We start from the raw sequence: 17,406 nt of genomic DNA on the forward strand, positions 1-17,406 counted from the left end.
AATATTGTTGTTATTATTAATATATAGATATGTTAATTGACTATGGAAACTGCCAATGACATTATACCGAGTTGTATTGGAAATGTTGTCTTTGGTAACAATCACATCATCTCTGGGTTTTGTGATTTGTAGTGACGTTCCTGCTTGACGTCTTTATTTGTTGAAAGTGCAATAATCGCGAATCACCGTTATGTCACAAGTGCAGTAATATTTTCATTACAAGGGTGAGGGCAGCGTTAGCTTCGTATCAATATACGTTAGAAAGTTGAGAAACTGTCTTCTTTAAAGAAGCGGTGTTGTCAGCGGTGGATATTTGTTTGAAAAATATTCATGTAAAAGAAGCCGAAAAATTCTCACTAAGAATTTGTTAGCTTTTGTAGTTACAAAGAAGGAATTGTAAATAAAATAGATAATTAAGAAAACGTGCATGTTATTCAGTCACTGAAACAGTACACGCACTGAGCCAGACAGAAAACGATAGCAGCCGGTCTGTTTTAAGATTATATTAACGCGTGGGTGTGACAAAGCGAGACGACTATAGTTAGCTACATCTGCTAAGATTAAAGAGTTATCGATTTGCATGAAACCTTCGTATGAGCGAGTTGAGACTGAGATGATCACCAATCGATACATGTCCTTTAGCTGTTAAATGCTAAGAAAATGAAGGTTATATTAAGATTATGTGATATTAAAATACCATGGAGGTAAATATTGTTCCTTATCTGAGTGCTTAGAAATAGGGAGGGCAAGTATGCTTGCACCTTGTTCATGGAGTTGTATTATCTCATGCCATTAAATTCTTTTGGTGGCACAAACTTACACCGTGTTATCTCCAGCTGTTCGTTTAACTGAAGGTGAATATTTTATGTGTGTTTGCGCGCTGGTGTTTGTATAAATGTTTATCTGGATTCCGTGCCAAAACGGTCGCGATAAACCCTAAGCAGGAACAAGTTGTAACTGTGTTTCGAAATATTGATTGGTTGACGAGGCGTTAGTTAACGGTGCTATTGAGCTCGTGTTAGTCTGTTTCCTGTTATTGTGGCGATGACATGAGGTATTTTTGTCTGATCAGGGTTTTATAACCAGGTTAGTGATGCGCTGACGTCATTTTGCGTGGGCAAACTTATGAATGAACCGCAATACTCCAGCTGACATTTTACGCACGAGGCTTCTCATGAATGGCTGGCAACAGCTGGCGAAGAATGGGAAGTGAACAGAAAAAAGTAGAAATACACTGCAGAGATTTTATCTTTCTTTAGAATATTCAACAGAGTCGTGGAATGTATGACTGAGAAGAATGACGCGCAAGCGATCCACGTTAGGAGGGTCAGTTGACGTCGAAACAACCGTTGGACGTGACGTGAACGGAAACACAGCGGGAGTGCAGAGCTCGACATCAAACTCATGGTTGTCTCTTCCTGACGAACTGTGGGCAAGAATATTCATATATCTCAAGCCTGTTGAAGACCAGCTGCCACGCCTCGGGACAGTTTGTTCTAAATGGAGACGAGTTTTACAGAATACGCCCTTCCTGTGGCGTACAGTTCACATTGATCCCGTTGGGTTCGAGCCCTGGCAGTATGGCATGGTGTCTACCATTCTTACGGTATATGGGAAACATATTCAGAAACTCACGTGGCGCGACAGCGCCCCAGTGTACGAAGCTATATTTGTCTTAATCACCAAGTTACCTGCCCTGAAGACGCTACGCCTACCCATTCTATGGACAGAAAGAGTTGTTAATAGCCTTTCACGGCTGTCTACTCTGGAGGCCATTCAAATTAACGGAGGCTACGTCTTAAAAGATTCAGATTTAGAATTACTAGTGAAGTCGTATCGTCAGTTAAAAAGCGTCTCTCTAAATGCTTGTTGGGGTTTAACTGCACGCGGAGTGTTAAATTTTCTGCAGAACCTATCAAGTCTTGAAGTCGTGAAATTGAAAGTGAATTCCAACCTGCAGCTGAACCACCATAGAAGTGAAAGTGCCATGATGGCGGGGTTAAGGACTGTCCAGGGTGTGTCGGACTCCAGATTGGCCGGACTGGTCACTGTCCTTTGTATTCACTTCGTGCCCATCGAGATGGAGGAGCTTTGGGGCGTTATCAATAATCTGACTAACCTGAAGAAGCTCAGTGTCAGTAATTGTGAGGTAAGTTTTCACTCGTTTTTTATATGTTGGACAACGAAAGACGCATTAGAGGGACGAGGGAATGGCAACAGGGGATTTTCTCCCTTCTAAATAATTTGTCAAACAAACGAAAAAATGATTTGCATGGAAAACGGATGCTCCACCCTTTTGACATACTTGAAACACGATCCAGTACCGGTGTGTTAGGTAAGACTGAAGAACGTAAAAAGAGCCTCTAGTTCAGGGTGCATTTACGTTCTTTCGCGGTAATATGTGGGTTTTCTGTGTAGTTAATCTTGGTTAAGATATATCATTGATTTTTCATTTACCTGATTTCATAGACCCGGTGTAACGAAACTAAAGGTCCGTGTAACGGAGAGTCCGCCCTCCATGTAGTTATTATGGTTAGGGTTAGCCTGACCTAGGTGGGTCAAAATCTAGGGCGAGGCTTATCTGTACAAATGAATAGGAAGCGGACTCTGTCATGGGGGACTCTCTGTCACGTTACACCGGCGTTATAAAAAAGAGGCTCATTGTAGCAGAGAGTCCGCCCTACAGTAGAATCATCACACAGGTTATGGTTAGCGTGGCGTAATGAAGTGGGTTGAAATCTAGTCTCACAGGGGACTCTCTCGCACATGACACCGTCACAACAAGTAACACTACCATTTAACCGCAAAAACTGGCGTCAAGGAAAGGAAAATACCTTTGAGTCCTGGGTAGCATCCGTAGCGTGAGCTTTTATCATTCTTCAAATATGCATGTTTGAAAGGTACTGACTGTTTGGTTTCATCGTGTTTTAGTGAAGTAAAATTGCAACTTAAAAACAATGCAATATATTACAGAATTGGGCCTGTGGAAAGACGTTTTGACAGACGTCTAAACTGACTGACCAATCGCCCACCTGACCGGCCAATGGTCCAAAAACTATCATACTTAAACACCAATAAGCACAATATTAACAATGTCCTTAGTTCATTTTTTTTTTTTTCATTTCAGAGACTTCATGGTATCCGCCTTGTCTCCAACTCCCTACAGAAACTCTACCTCTACAACTTATGGAACGTGTCATTTGTCAGCGTCACTGGTTTCAACCTACGTTCTGCCGTCTTAGACTACGGTATGGAGTCACTTGAACACTTAGAGATACTAGCGCCAACGCTACGTCGTCTTCAAGTAGACGGCAGCGGATCTTTACGCACACTTAACGTCAAGAGCGACAGATTAGCAGTCGCAGAGCTCAGCCACTGTGATAAACTCGAAGCTGATTCTCTACGGACTATGTTGGGAAACAATGAGACTTTGGTGTGCCTGAGGCTAGGTAAAATCTCGGGGTCGTCTTTACACTTAGACGAAGTATCCTGCCCATACCTACAAGAGATCTGTTTACTCAGTGATTTTTCATGCAGCACGCTGCATATACGAGGACCATCTTTACGTTTGCTGCATGCTGATACTGAAAACGATCTCGGCTATCTGCAGCACTTATACGTGGTGGCGAATCACCTGTGTAAAGTCTCTCTCCACGACGTACCAGCATTGCGAACCTTTACTATACAGTGTGTCAGTGTTGACTGTATAGACGTCAATATTTGCAGTGACGTGCAGCTGTGTCTGAACTCCTGCATTATTCAGGCTTGCGGCTCTATAGGTCTTCTGCGTCTTTTCGACTGTGCGTTAGATCTATTGGCAGTGTGCACGCCCGTTGCCAGCACGATTGTGCTCTACCGCTGCCAGCTTACTGACTACGTCCTACAGATGGCGCTACAGGGTTGTAGCAATATATCATACTTGAATTTAGAGAAATGTCTAGCTCTAAGAAAACTTTCCATTGAGTCGCCTTCCATGAAATACGTCAATCTTTACGAGTGCCATGATGTCCAACAACTTAACATGAAATGCCCCCAACTGTGTGCCTTAAATTTGGGACATTGTAACAGAGAGATACGCGTTATACTGAATGAAAAGGAACTGGACTTCATCAGGTTGAATCCGCTCACCGCCCTCCCCAGGATCGTTCCCCCTCTCCAGAGCATCCGGTGGACACACGATATACCTCCTCATGACTGCCAACTGTAATGATCTGACAGAACCTAGTTACGTGTCAACACTGTCAAACTTTTAGACATCCTAAAACCTGACAGAACCTACCCCAGATATCCCATTAATGTGGTCCATTTGTATCGTATTCACACATCTCTTTCAAGTAAAAGCAGATCATCAGTACAGCAAAATTATTATCCGCGTATAAGGGTAATATTGCATGAAATATGAAATTTGAGCCTGTTTGAAATCATCCAGTGATCATGCATTTTCCTCGTAAGGTAAATATCTGGGTATCTGCGTTATACGGTTGCGGCACAGTGTCAGAATGGCATGGTTCAAGTCATTTCTCACCTCCACCGGCAATCACTAAAATTGTACATTAAATAGTGTATTAAAGCTAATAATACGCATTAGGCTTCTAAATAGCATTATGTATGTAATAAATCTCCAGCCATGGAAAATATTTCCTATGAGTGGGTGTTGTTGTATACGGTGAAAGATCTTCAATTATATTGTGTACTGTTCATGTAAGCACGCAGCCCATGTGCCGCAGTTCGTTATAATGGAGTATTAATAAACTGCATACACCATCAAGTTACATAAATGAATTTTGTCTAGTTTCCCTTTTCTACCACATACATTTATTATGTAGCTGCACACAATAATCTAGAACGTGTGTCATTTGTCCTCCTTTTTTCTATTCAGATGGCGTCTGCCAGATAAAACTATCGCTTAGCTTTATCATGTGACATTTAAATGTTTATCCATTTTTCAAGAGCACTAAATTTACAAAACTAACGGGTACTGATTCTATAAAACATCCGCACGCGGCAAAACGTGGTATTAATTGTTGCCATCTCTTCTTTTGCTCAAATTAAAAGATAACGTGATCTAACATTTATTGTAAGCAAATGTTTTGTTTTTCTTTTTAACTATGCTGTTTGTAGCGGCCGACAATTCCAGAAAAACAAAATAATTATGTGCCAGAGAAATGCCTAGAAATGTATAAAGTGAAATCAATCTGACCTTATTGTAATATTGACAGCGAAAATATCGAAGGTACACGAACGGAAGGGGTGTTACATATCTAGAACATATAGAATGGAGACCATTACCCTTTGTTGAGAGTATCTGAGGACTCATTCCCAATAAACTACCGATCTACGTAGATCGATCCAACTCCAAGGGGACTCTAGCTGAATGCAATCAGATTAACACGCCTCTTCTTGTTTCCAACGTACTTATATAATCAAGAGCTTTCCTATATTCCACTCAACTCCAGGAGGAGGCATGTTAACTGTTAATCTGATTGCATTCAGCGTGTGTCCCCGCAGAGCTGGATTGATCTAAGTAGAACGATAGTTTCATTGGGAATGAGCCCGAGGCGTTCTTTTTCAGCAGATGTCCGTAGAGTTTCCAGAACACACAGTTCGTCACAAAAGAAACAGAGATAATTATGAAAAAAAAACACCAAAAAAAAAAAAAAAAAAAAAAAAAAAAAAAAAAAAAAAAAAAAAACGATAGAAATCGGAGATTAACAAGAATGTAAACCCTGCAGCCAAGCAGTCTACTACAATTTGCACACAGGTAAAATTGCCAAGCTGTAATCCATTATATAACATCTATAAAATCTAAATTGTAATTGTACAATAAGCAACGCGATAATTCAGATGAAGAGTCTTCTTCACTGTAAGTTAAGACCACTAGTTGGTCACGTTGAGGGCCTCCATTTTGGTCGTTTCACAGCTGAAGGACCTCCGAGCCTGCGCTGTGTCATTTCGCAGTTAGGTACGCCACACGGTTTTGTTCAAAGCTGACATAATTTAGATACTTTTTGAAATTAAAAAGGACCAAACCTTAGTCTACATATACATTCATACATGTACGCTGTGGACTATATTATAAGGAGCAGACGTCCGTATCTTAACTGAAAATTATTCAATTTGTCCTAAAATAGGACGATAGTCTAGATCTGCGTATTGTGTATTTTCTACCAGCTGTTGTGGCTCCATAAAGCCCATAAACACGTCTTCAGAAATAAATTGCAACACTTCAGATTAAAATTCACAAAATGACAGCAGTTTTTGTACACACGCGGCATGTGTATATATATAAGTCCAACCCTATTCTTTGGTGCAGATAGCGGTATTTCCTGCTTCAACCAGGAATCATGCTGACGTTGACAGTTCTTATGCTTTTGGCTGTGACTGCCACTCCGGGTAAGTTTTGATATTTTTTAAAATATGGCAACAAATTATCTGCTGATAACCTGAATGTTAATACAAGAACACATTTTGAAAAACCTTACATAGTACTTTGATTTACTGAAAATATAAAATGCAAGGAAAAATGCCAAAATTCATAAAGCTGTCGTTTTGATTCTAGGATAAAAGAATATGTTTCTGCCACAAAATGTATCACAATTAGTTTTCAGTTTCAAAGATGACTCAATTTGGCACATTTTTTATTTAGTTTATCATATAATTGTCCGCACTGCTCTTCTTTTCTGGTTCATAGAACCTCCATTGAATTGATTTAAATGATTATGTGCATGGTGCTTTTCTTCTGAAGGTGACGCCTGTGGAGGTACAATGACGGCGACCTCGGAAGGACAGGAATTCAACTCGACTAACTATCCCTACGACTATTCCAACAACGAGAATTGTGAGTGGATTTTCAATGCCGGGCCCGATGGGTGGCTGTATTTGGGGTTTGCCACTTTTGACATAGAGGATCATTCCTCGTGTAATTATGACTATGTCAAGGTCTTTGACGGCGATACCGAATTGGGGAAGTAAGTCTTTTATATTACTTTTTTCTTATTGCGTCATTAAACCGACCATTCAGGACATTAAACTAAGCCCAAAAAAGATACGAAATTGGCTCCTTATAATTTTATTGCATTATTTAGAGACAAACAAGTCAGCTCCGTAACATGAAATTGTTTAGAACGATTGTTTAGAATGTTTCTTAAGAAAAAATGAGGCAATTTTATGAATGGAATATTAGACCTCTTATCTTATACTGGCTTTTATATTAATATCCCACAGCTCTTCTTTATATCAGTGAAAAACATCGAATCTTAGGTGTTAAACGCAAATATGCGCACTAGGCATGCACACAAACATACTTACAAAGTTTTAAGATGCCCAGACAAAATGTTGCAGGTCTACATTATAGTTGATAACATTTCGCCATCAGATTCTGCGGAAATACCAGACCAGCGGACTTCATCAGGAACACTGCTTCGTTGAGGGTGGAGTTTAGAACGGACAGCTCTATTGCAAAAGGTGGTTTCCGAGCAGGATTCGTCATGGGGCCAGCGCCAACAACAACGCCAGCGCCAGCAACAACGACAACAACCCCCAGTCCAAATGGCTGTGGCGGGACACTGACTGCGACGGCGACAGTTGGAATATTCCAGTCTCCAGATTACCCTTCAAATTACCCTCACAGTCAGAACTGTGAATGGACCATCAGCACTGAGCTGGATGACCCAATCACTTTGACTTTTGATGTTTTCTCTCTGGAATCCCATTCTTCGTGCAATTATGATGCTGTCGAAATATTTGAAGTTTCTGGTGGACAAGAGACTTCAAAGGGAAAGTAGGTTCACTTGGCGTATGCTTTTCTTTCTAATTCTTAAAAATAAAAAAAATCTGAAAAAGTAATTTAACTATGCTGCCTTTATAAATTGTTAACGTAGTTCTTGTCATAAAGGCTTTTTGTCTCATTTCAGATATTGCGGAACCAATCGCCCAGATGAAATCATTCTCTATGATGGAAGTTTCAAAGTTGTTTTCACGTCAGACAGCTCTGTGTCCAATACAGGATTCAGTGCAAGTTTCGTCAGCAGGCCTATTACTTGTGAATCGCGTGGTGGCTCGTGCGTGGCGTCACTGGCAGACTGCGAAAGCGGAAGAGTAAATGATCTAGCTTCTTGCCCACAGTCAGCTGATGTCTGTTGTCTACCATCGATATGTGAGTAGCTGGTGTGTGTATGCGCGCGCGCGTTTGTTTGTGAATGTGTGTGTGTGTGTGTGTGTGTGTGTGTGTGTGTGTGAGAGAGAGAGAGAGAGAGACCAATAAACATATTTACTGAAAGATTTAATTGCCAAATTATGAAGTTGAACCAAACTTCTCTAGGAAAAGGTGTCAAGTGCATTTGCAAATTTGCAGACAATATTTATTTTCAAAATAAGTGATTTCCCTTGATATGATTTTACATGTTTTCGTTGATCACTGTCATCTAATTGCTATATATAGCCCCATCTAACTGTGGCCGGTTACCAGCGTCAACACGTATTGTTGGAGGGGATGATTCTGAGGAACATGCGTGGCCCTGGCAAGTCTCTCTTCAGACAACCTCGAGCAGTTTCCATTTCTGTGGTGGATCTTTGATTAATGCCCAGTGGGTTATAACAGCCGCACATTGCGTCGAAGGTGAACAGTACGTACAACTTTTACATCCTTTATATTATGAAAATTGTTTCACTGAAAATCTCTCTCTCTCTCTCTCTCTCTGATGACCCTAGCGGGATAAATTCTTCCCTTTCCATTTCTTCCAGAACCTCAGCTTTTAAGGTTGTTTTGGGTGAACATCACAGAGAACAGACTAGTGGTAATGAAGTGGAAAGGGGCGTGGCAAGGTTTATCATGGTAAGTGAAATACACGTCTATCGTCCGTAATGCAAACGTGCAAATACATGTATAAAATATACTTCACATCTAGACTATGCGGGTTCTTGTTTTGTGAAATAACTGTAACATTTCTACTAAAAAAATTCATTAGCATTTCAGTGTTATTAGTCTAAGGAGTTTCAAAGTGAGATTTTTGATCCATCCAGTTTCATACAATAGATAAAACGTAATTGAAATTGATTCCCACACTGGCTCTTACGTTGTCAAACGGAGGTCACATTGCTTCGACTTTTAAACAATACGTTTCAAAGCTTGAGAATCAATTTAGTCCCATCTTTATCCTGAGTGGATGTATTTAAATGCCCCAACTTGGAACGTAACGTTCTCAAAATGTAACAGCTTAAGTTTGCTGTAATTAATTTTGATATTTTGGAGCATTGGCTACGCAGCTATTAATGCAGTCAGCCCAAAGAATTCAGCGTTGGAGTTAAACTTCTATACAAATTGGTTACTCTCTCTCTCTCTCTCTCTCTCTCTCTCTCTCAATTGTACTGATTTGTCATTTTGCGCTCAGCATCCCCAGTACGATGGAAGCGGTGCTGGGTTTCCCAATGATATCGCTCTGGTGAAACTCGCCAGTCCCGTGAGTCTGGACGGACCCCATATGAGGGCGGCGTGTCTGCCGGAACCCGGCGAGGAATATTCTGCAAGTGACGAGTGCTGGATAACTGGATGGGGAGATACCAAGGGTATGTACCCCCCCCCCCCCCCCTCATTCACACACACACACACACACACACACACACACACACACATTCTTTTCAACCACTTTCAGCCATTAAGAACTTAAATAAGTTATTAAACTGTCACGTCCAAAGTCTCCAACTTTGAGTAAATAATTACTCCCCCTCATCGGTGAGCCTAGTATATTTGAATTTCAAAACTGAAAAAATGATTTAGTAATGCCTCATTTATTGTTACGTATATATTCTACGTCACTTAAATTAATTCTGAAAATAAAACTGTTGAAATGATATTATAAAAGGCCAAGGCTTTATTTTCTAGGCACTGGCAATGAGCAAATACTCCAGGAACTCAGAGTTGACATAAGAGACAGAGAAACCTGTCGCAGCAACTGGGGTTCAGGCTATATCCGTGACACTCACGTCTGTATTAATGATGGGACAACCGGTGCTTGTAACGTAAGCGTTTTACTTAATCCCAGAATCTGTTGCACACTGTTACATTTTTTATATTAAACTAGCAATCTCACTCTCACCCTTCAGTGAGTTCCTTATTTCATTTGGCTTTTCCTTAGGAAACCACAGGCATGATCTCTCTCTCTCTCTCTCTCTCTCTCTCTCTCTCTCTCTCTCTCTCTCTCTCTCTCTCTCTCTCTCTCTCTCTGTGTGTGTGTGTGTGTGCGCGCGCGCCAGCTGATGCATATTTGGAGCAAGCGTGTGTGTACATTCATCCTTTATCTTCCTGTCGAATGCCTCAATTACAGGGGGACAGCGGCGGTCCTTTGGTGTGTTTGGCTAGAAGTGGGTCTGGCCTATGGAATTTGGTGGGAGCAACATCTTGGGGTCGCACTGGTTGCCAAACGGCGGGGTATCCTAGCGTTTATACCCGCGTGTCTGAATTCCGCGACTGGATCGAGGAGCAGATTTTGGCAGACAATTAAGAAATTGCGTAAAACGCTACGCAAAGTTTGCATCAGCCTGATTAAATTTTTAAGTTGAATTGTTGATTTTGCAGTAGACTGTCAATACCAATATTGGTTTGTACTGTGATTTGTGCTTTTGCCTGTCAAAATAAAACTCGTTGCTAATCATCTTGATGTTATCATGAAAATAAGTGTATCACAGAACGAAGTAGAGGATACATAAACTAATAACAAATATTTAATTTTGAAGATACGTCCTTTTCTTTTAATTTAACTGCTTATCAGTGCAATTCGTGGACACCTAACTCTCTTGGAAGAGCATGTGAAGGTTTAAGAAGCAGCCAAAGAAATGAAAGGTGCAAAACATTCCTCAGTTCTTTTAACACAAGAGCCTACATGTTTTTTGTTCATCTTTTAATAATTAACTTTTAGTCACCCAGCAAAAGAATTGATGAAACTAAAGCACCAACTTTAAACTTTCGGTAATTTATTCTTGTTCTTTTTTATACAGATACATAGATATAGATGTTGACAGTGCGATGGCATTTGACTGAACAAATGCACACATGTCAAACGTAGTGTATTAACTTCCGATACATGTCACTTACAACAAACTATCAGTAGTTTAGTTTATTTACACAAGTAACTTTACAAGCGTTTCTGTAATACAAAATCTAATTCATCCTAGTGCAAAAAGTTGAAAGTTATTTACACAAATACGAGTAAACTGCCCCCCCCCCCCAAAAAAAAATAGAAAAAGGAAAATCAAACTGAAATATATTTGCTTCTATAAGGTGTAAACTACAAATAAAAAAAGAAATCCCTGTATAAAAATATGATTCACATTTTGCATACAAATCACTTTATGGTCCCTTTTAATTTACGTATAAATGTATATTTCTCTTTAAGGACGCTATCATAATGTGTGCATAGTGATTATACATAACTGTTTTAATATAAACAAACTTCAATATATTTCATGTTTATAGAATTAGCAAACAGTAAATAACAAGAGCAATGTTACATGCACTAATTATTCTTCATCAGTAGAGATGGTATCTCCGTTTAAAATGTGTGCTGATAATATTGGACCCGTTCACAATAAATTTTGTCGACTTACATGTAAGTAATGCGCACTTGTCCACGGAGACCATCGCTGAATGCTATTAACATGGGTCTTCTCGTTACCAACTGTACCATAGTTTGGTATAGGGCCATTACTAACTACTCCTGCAATCCTATATTGTAAAATACTATAGTATCTCCGAAAGCGCATAACAAATGAGCACGTGTACTATATATACATATATCAAAATATGAAAACTGTTGTGGCTCTTTGCACAAGCTACTTCTCGTCTAGTCAAGCATTAGCCTATGTTTGAAGCTATCAATGTATTAGCATTACTAGAAAAGCACTCCGAGAGCGCAGACCTCCGCCAAGGCAGCGATTTTTTATTATTATTGAATATTGATTGATTATTGATCCGGTTCACCATCAAAAACTAATCATCTCTTCCTTGGCTCACTTCTGACAGTTCCTGAAAATTTCATCAAAATCGGTCCTTAACTTTTTGAGTTATGTTGATGACAGACAGACAGGGGTGAAAACATAACCTCCTTGGCGGAGGTAATAAAGACATGTTCTTATAGTACATTAATTTCTCTAAAATTCAGTCGGATCTGTACAATAAGACTTGTGTGTTGTAAAAGCTATGCTTCTTCTCAAAAAGTGGATAACTAGGGAATGTATATACATTTTTGCCAAAAAGCTGTGTTGTAAAAATTGCTCTTCTTTGCAGAAGTTGCCTCCATTTCAATCATAGATCAGTGTGCATTTGAAGCTTTCAGCCTATAAACATTATTAATCTTTTTCTAGAACACTGATTTCTACAAAATTAAGTGACATATGTACAGTACGTTTGTTTTTCAAATGGTCTGAATATGATTTGGCAATCTCAGTAGAAATTTTGAAAAATGAAGGTGTCAGTATTTACTCGTTTTGTGTATAGTAGTGGCTTATATTCTTTTCTTTTATGTTAATCTGAACTATATAGTTGTAAACCTAATGCTCTATAGGATCATTTTCCAAGAGTGTTCAAAAACCCCTCATTCTTAACCGCTTTATCTATTGGAACGAGAAATTCGTGAAAATGGGTGAAAATGCTTCAGTTTATTATTTCATAAGAACAATGTCTCTCCCAGCTCTCGGACCTCATACAGTGTCTTCTCGCTCAACCCTCTCATCTGGTCGTGGCGGAGATTTGGTGGGCACTTGTCTTCGCTCCAAAGCGGCGCAGGTGGCAGCACCAATGCAGCAGAGACCCCCTATGAAGGACAGTGTCCAAGAGTAGCCCACATAGAGGTTTTCTAAACTTGCTACCCAAATGATGTTGCCGATTAACATCCAAAGTCCTGAAAATAAGACAAGTGGTGATTTTACCTCCAGATTTTGTCTAAACCGACAGTAGATAGGGAAATTATAAATATGTCACATCAAAATGAATACTTATTGTGACGTATTTTCATGGTGTCTGACAGGGAAGATCATTCACGATCTCCTTCCTATTTCTATTTCACTTTTCTTTGATTCTTCCTGTAACCAATATATTGCAAAGGAAAAAAGTATTATCTCTGCATTTTAAAAAATGTAGGCCTATATCATATATAAACCCTCATAATTCCAGTGATTAAGTAAATTATTTTTCTAAAGGTTTTCAAGGTATATTGCATAAAATTTTGATGGATAGTTTAGTGCCTTTCTAAGGAATACTCACCAGCGATGATCGATAAAACGAGGATAGTAATTGTCATGCACTTAGTTTTCTTACTATCCGAGCAGGTATATACACACTGCACTAGGAATCCTGCCAGCACAGTCAGCAAAGCAAGACTTTCACAGACAGCGGTCACAATAACGAATCCTGAAACAAAATATATATAAAAAAATATTTCACTGTTTCTGATTTTTGACTCATCCAAAATAAAAAAGATAAGACACGAGTATTTAGATACTAAAATTCCAATCAGATGGTCTAATTGCTTCACTGCACTACAATGAGGTAATTTAATTTGTACGTAAAAGCGACAGAAATATGCACTAGGTATTTTAAAAAAGATGGTGGTCCTAGGATTACCTCATTTGCGAGACTCTCTTAACTAAATTAATTTACAATCTCATTTACATAGTTTCAATAGGTATACAATGCCATTAGAATTTATACTATTTGTTTATAAGTCACAGGTGACTATAACTCGAGGTGTAATAAATACAGTGTTTTTGTATAGTACATATTTCAAATAATGGTATTTCTAGCACAATATCTTTAACCGAGGTAACATACAGATGTTGTCTCCCTTATAAAACTACCGATATTTTATCTTGGGTCCAATAACATGTTTAAGGGCACTTGCTTAGATGCTGACCCTCCATCCTAACTACATTATCATGTACTTTATACAGGTACGAATATTAAACCCAGTGTGTCGTCAACAAGGACGCTACGTCTCCCCTTACCCGCGGGCACGGCTCTGTAGTTGCACCCTTTAAGTGAGCACCTCATCCAAAGACCCTCAGTCAACGACGCGTAGTAACTTCTCCTGTAGTTGATACCCGAAGTCCCCCACTCCGGCGTGGCAAAGCCAATAAGATGTAAACCCATCCCCAGGAACAACAGTCCCAAACCCGCCTTGGCAAGCCTACTGGACGCTAAAAGACCCATCCTGGTAGTATTCGGTACACCCTACCGGACCTCGCTCGTTCAAGAACTCGATCACTTCAATTCAACGAACTTAATACACTTCTTCGTGTCACATTTGAATATAACAGTCGTTCTTCCTCTGCACTAGACCTGTATGGCACGTTAAAGATGGCTGCGACCAGCAGAGTATAATAACGACTCTTTTCTACCTGTGGGTCACGTGACATCCACTTGCTATTAACTTTGCAATTTTAAACTGTGTTCCTTGTGAGCGGAAAAATAATAAGTTGGTTGAAGTTTTAAGCAAAATGCAAAGGATATAGTAAATAATTTACATTGAGTTGAGATTGTGAAAACAGAAAATTGATTTAGAATGCATAATTGGGCTTTAGAGGCACTTTTTAAATAAAATAATTAAAAATGATATACAAGAGAAATATAAAATGTTACAAGCAACACACTTTTCTTTTCCTCTTCATTTTGCCATTTAACCCGGGTTTTAGCAGACATATATAGCTGAGATATTCAGTTTGAGTCATGCCAATGGAAGTCAGCCCAGGTGACACATTCCATAGTGTACAGGTAAGCGATCACGTGACTTAATGTGTAAATCATTGTGACCCAGTTGATGCAGAGCGGTTGTCGCCATTTTGAAATTTCACAGGTGTAGCCGTTTTAACTTGTGTGGGGAGAATTTCAATTTTTTTCTTCAATTTTACCATCATTTTAGTGATGGTAGGACGACGGTAACAGTTGAAAGAATCTAGTAATTAGAAGAAAGGTGAGAGAGTAAGGGGAAAGTGTTATGAGACGCTAGAAACTTGCATTTTTCCAACTTTAAGTCGAAGAAGGAGCCAAAGTAAGGACAATAATGGGGATTGGCGTAAGAAACTACTCAAACTGGATCAAGTTTGCGCTGTTTTTGATCGTACTCTGCTTCGTGCTTCACCTTGTGTCATTCGGAACCCCAAACTGGTCGGAGAAAGGTTGGTGGGACGCCGACACTCTTGACAGGTATTTCACGTACGGACTGTGGCAGACGTGCTATGATGGCAGCTACAGTGACTGTTATTATCTGCGAGAACCTTCAGGTAAATATAGATAAGATTCAGTCAGTTTATATGTGGTGAATCATACAATATGTGGGCAAAGCAAAACTATTGCATATCTTACAAACATGCAATGAAAACACCAGTTTTAATTTTCTCACTGCAAGATAAATATATATGAAAATTATCGAAAACATTTCAGCTTCCAATGATATTTATAAAATAAAATAAATATAAAAGACAAAATAAAGTATAATTTGCTTAGAAGTCTCGTGAAATTAATATTTGGGAGCGAAAACGATGTTTATAAGGCATCAAAATTTAAATGGTTATACATTAAGTCGGCTTTTGATTTGGTTAAGTTCACTTCCTCATTCAGTTCAAATTTACATTATAAGTTCATGTCTAGTTAAGAGATTTGAAAACTTATGTGGAATTTTCTTATACTTACATTTTGTGATTCATTCTTTCCATTTAAGCGTCCAATATCACAAGGGCTGTTGACTAGATTTATGCGACAATTTATATTATCTTTATTTATATGACCTTTACACTATGTACCAAATATCTTGAAAAATATTTTTGTTCTCCAAGAATGTCTATATCGTAAATGCACATATATCTAAAAATTACAATGGGACCTTTGAATCTCTATTAAAAGTGTCCTAATTTTCTCATTACAGATTGGCACTACAATGCTCGCGCTCTGGAGGTGGTCGGACTGATAGGTGTAATCATCTGTATTGTTATTTGTGCCACCTATATAGCCACGCCACGATTTGGCAGGAATGCCCACTTGGTTCTCATCACCCTTATTGTTTTCTGTCTGCTCACCTGTAAGTATACTGTCGGGGTCAGGGTTTTGGCCTCGAAGGAGGGGGTGGGGTGGGGGGCAAGGTTGAAGAAACCTACAGAGACTTAGATAAATAGTGGGCAGGTTTACTGTAGTTTAAAGGGCTTAGAGTTCCTCTTGGTAATTCGTCGTTTATCTTGTAGTTTTGTATTCGCCCCTAAAATGCGCCACTGAAGTGTATGGTTTGACTTGATATATACTGGATAATTGAAAGATAAATGCAGGCCACATAAAACTTATTTTTATTTATTAATTTTGGTGGTTGTTAAATCGCGCAAAGTGAAAATTACAATTATGTAACTGTGATATTGGCAAAGAAAATGTCTAAATTAAATGTTTACTAGTGCTTTTTTCTCACTCTCATACTTTGAAATATCGCAGACTGTGTAAAATTGTGAAGGCATCACTCAAAACCCTTATACTTATTACGTTTTTTCTTTAGTTTCATGTTTTCTTTATTGCTATGAAAATCTTTTTTATCTCTTTTACATGGCTTTTTGGTACATTATCATCACTTTATCATATTTTGTATATTAATTTTCCAGCCATTTTCATCCTGTCCGGAGTCATCCTATGGTGGGCCAACACTCCCAACGTGAAAGCAGGCTATTCCGCCATCTTTGCATTTTTGGCAGGAATCTCCATGATGTTCTGTGGTTTTGCCGTCTTTATGGAAACGCGTTTCTTAGAAGAGGAGGCAGAGTCGGCCCACATCCAACAGCAGATGATTCAACGCTACTAAAATCGTTTTTAAGACCTACTAAGGTTTCTATTTGAATGAAACTTTGGCTATGAAGTATATTAGTTCATTCCTTGTAGCACCCACATTTCTTCGTAATCTTGTTTGAGTCACCCGCTGGTGAATTAGTGAACTGGAATAATGCTGTTTTTTCTTTCGTGGAACTGGAAACCATGCTTCGATTTTCTGCGGTTGGAAAATGTGGTGTTTCTTGAATGAAAATCTTCAGATAATGGCCAAAAAATAAAACTGACTGCATTTGTAAAATAGACAGAAAAGCAAAAAGACATTCCCTTGTACAGCTATGTAAATACGTTTGCATTTTTTCTCTTTTGATACGGCAGATCCTAGTGTAGACAATAAAGTGTAGAAAATGATATCTGAATTAAATGACATTTTAGCAGAATTTATATATGTGCGTCACCAACGAATGTAGCTTGGATGCCGTATAACGGACTAGCTCTGAGTAACTGAAATGGGTTAGTTGACTAATTTGATGACAAGATTTTGTACAGAAAATAAGGAAATAAAAGTTATCAAATAAACAAGTGTTTAGCAATGATTATAATCAAATGTGAACAATAAC

General features: G+C 38.9%; 4 protein-coding genes across 4 annotated transcripts; 3 read left to right on the top strand and 1 right to left on the bottom strand.

Annotated features, from left to right (window-relative positions):
• Nucleotides 1-602: 602 nt before the first annotated feature.
• Nucleotides 603-4,637, top strand: LOC106156709 (uncharacterized). Its single transcript, XM_013532099.2, has 2 exons — nucleotides 603-2,149; nucleotides 3,128-4,637. The coding sequence occupies exons 1-2, from the start codon at nucleotides 1,298-1,300 to the stop codon at nucleotides 4,205-4,207; spliced, it is 1,932 nt and encodes a 643-aa protein (XP_013387553.2). The 5' UTR covers nucleotides 603-1,297; the 3' UTR covers nucleotides 4,208-4,637.
• Nucleotides 4,638-6,256: 1,619 nt separating this feature from the next.
• On the top strand, nucleotides 6,257-10,649 carry LOC106156710 (ovochymase-1). Its single transcript, XM_013532100.2, has 9 exons — nucleotides 6,257-6,393; nucleotides 6,746-6,968; nucleotides 7,376-7,780; nucleotides 7,914-8,155; nucleotides 8,441-8,624; nucleotides 8,743-8,833; nucleotides 9,390-9,564; nucleotides 9,881-10,017; nucleotides 10,323-10,649. The coding sequence occupies exons 1-9, from the start codon at nucleotides 6,345-6,347 to the stop codon at nucleotides 10,497-10,499; spliced, it is 1,683 nt and encodes a 560-aa protein (XP_013387554.2). The 5' UTR covers nucleotides 6,257-6,344; the 3' UTR covers nucleotides 10,500-10,649.
• A 302-nt stretch (nucleotides 10,650-10,951) lies between these two features.
• Nucleotides 10,952-14,380, bottom strand: LOC106156718 (uncharacterized). Its single transcript, XM_013532112.3, has 3 exons — nucleotides 13,996-14,380; nucleotides 13,256-13,402; nucleotides 10,952-12,893 (listed from the first exon to the last, which is right to left on the bottom strand). Exons 1-3 carry the CDS (start codon nucleotides 14,198-14,200, stop codon nucleotides 12,694-12,696), a joined length of 552 nt encoding a protein of 183 aa, XP_013387566.2. The 5' UTR covers nucleotides 14,201-14,380; the 3' UTR covers nucleotides 10,952-12,693.
• A 414-nt stretch (nucleotides 14,381-14,794) lies between these two features.
• On the top strand, nucleotides 14,795-17,375 carry LOC106156673 (uncharacterized). The gene is made up of 3 exons (XM_087004076.1): nucleotides 14,795-15,270; nucleotides 15,912-16,064; nucleotides 16,627-17,375. The coding sequence occupies exons 1-3, from the start codon at nucleotides 15,051-15,053 to the stop codon at nucleotides 16,821-16,823; spliced, it is 570 nt and encodes a 189-aa protein (XP_086860202.1). The 5' UTR covers nucleotides 14,795-15,050; the 3' UTR covers nucleotides 16,824-17,375.
• Nucleotides 17,376-17,406: the final 31 nt, after the last annotated feature.

Source organism: Lingula anatina, chromosome 2, assembly GCF_051362555.1.
Source record: "Lingula anatina isolate TDL-2025a chromosome 2, LinAna3.0, whole genome shotgun sequence".
NCBI classification, from domain to species: domain Eukaryota; kingdom Metazoa; phylum Brachiopoda; class Lingulata; order Lingulida; family Lingulidae; genus Lingula; species Lingula anatina.

What these genes read in the sequence shown, in the direction of transcription:
- LOC106156709 (XM_013532099.2), top strand. Translation starts at nt 1,298, where the DNA reads ATGACGCGCAAGCGATCCACGTTAGGAGGGTCAGTTGACGTCGAAACA. An exon ending in TCAGTGTCAGTAATTGTGAG is followed by an intron (nt 2,150 to 3,127) that starts GTAAGTTTTCAC and finishes TTTTCATTTCAG; the next exon opens with AGACTTCATGGTATCCGCCT.
- LOC106156710 (XM_013532100.2), top strand. Translation starts at nt 6,345, where the DNA reads ATGCTGACGTTGACAGTTCTTATGCTTTTGGCTGTGACTGCCACTCCG. An exon ending in GGCTGTGACTGCCACTCCGG is followed by an intron (nt 6,394 to 6,745) that starts GTAAGTTTTGAT and finishes TTTCTTCTGAAG; the next exon opens with GTGACGCCTGTGGAGGTACA. An exon ending in CAAGAGACTTCAAAGGGAAA is followed by an intron (nt 7,781 to 7,913) that starts GTAGGTTCACTT and finishes GTCTCATTTCAG; the next exon opens with ATATTGCGGAACCAATCGCC.
- LOC106156718 (XM_013532112.3), bottom strand. Translation starts at nt 14,200, where the DNA reads ATGGGTCTTTTAGCGTCCAGTAGGCTTGCCAAGGCGGGTTTGGGACTG. An exon ending in CTACAGAGCCGTGCCCGCGG is followed by an intron (nt 13,403 to 13,995) that starts GTAAGGGGAGAC and finishes ATTTTGTTTCAG; the next exon opens with GATTCGTTATTGTGACCGCT. An exon ending in CGTTTTATCGATCATCGCTG is followed by an intron (nt 12,894 to 13,255) that starts GTGAGTATTCCT and finishes TCTTATTTTCAG; the next exon opens with GACTTTGGATGTTAATCGGC.
- LOC106156673 (XM_087004076.1), top strand. Translation starts at nt 15,051, where the DNA reads ATGGGGATTGGCGTAAGAAACTACTCAAACTGGATCAAGTTTGCGCTG. An exon ending in TTATCTGCGAGAACCTTCAG is followed by an intron (nt 15,271 to 15,911) that starts GTAAATATAGAT and finishes TTCTCATTACAG; the next exon opens with ATTGGCACTACAATGCTCGC. An exon ending in TGTTTTCTGTCTGCTCACCT is followed by an intron (nt 16,065 to 16,626) that starts GTAAGTATACTG and finishes TTAATTTTCCAG; the next exon opens with CCATTTTCATCCTGTCCGGA.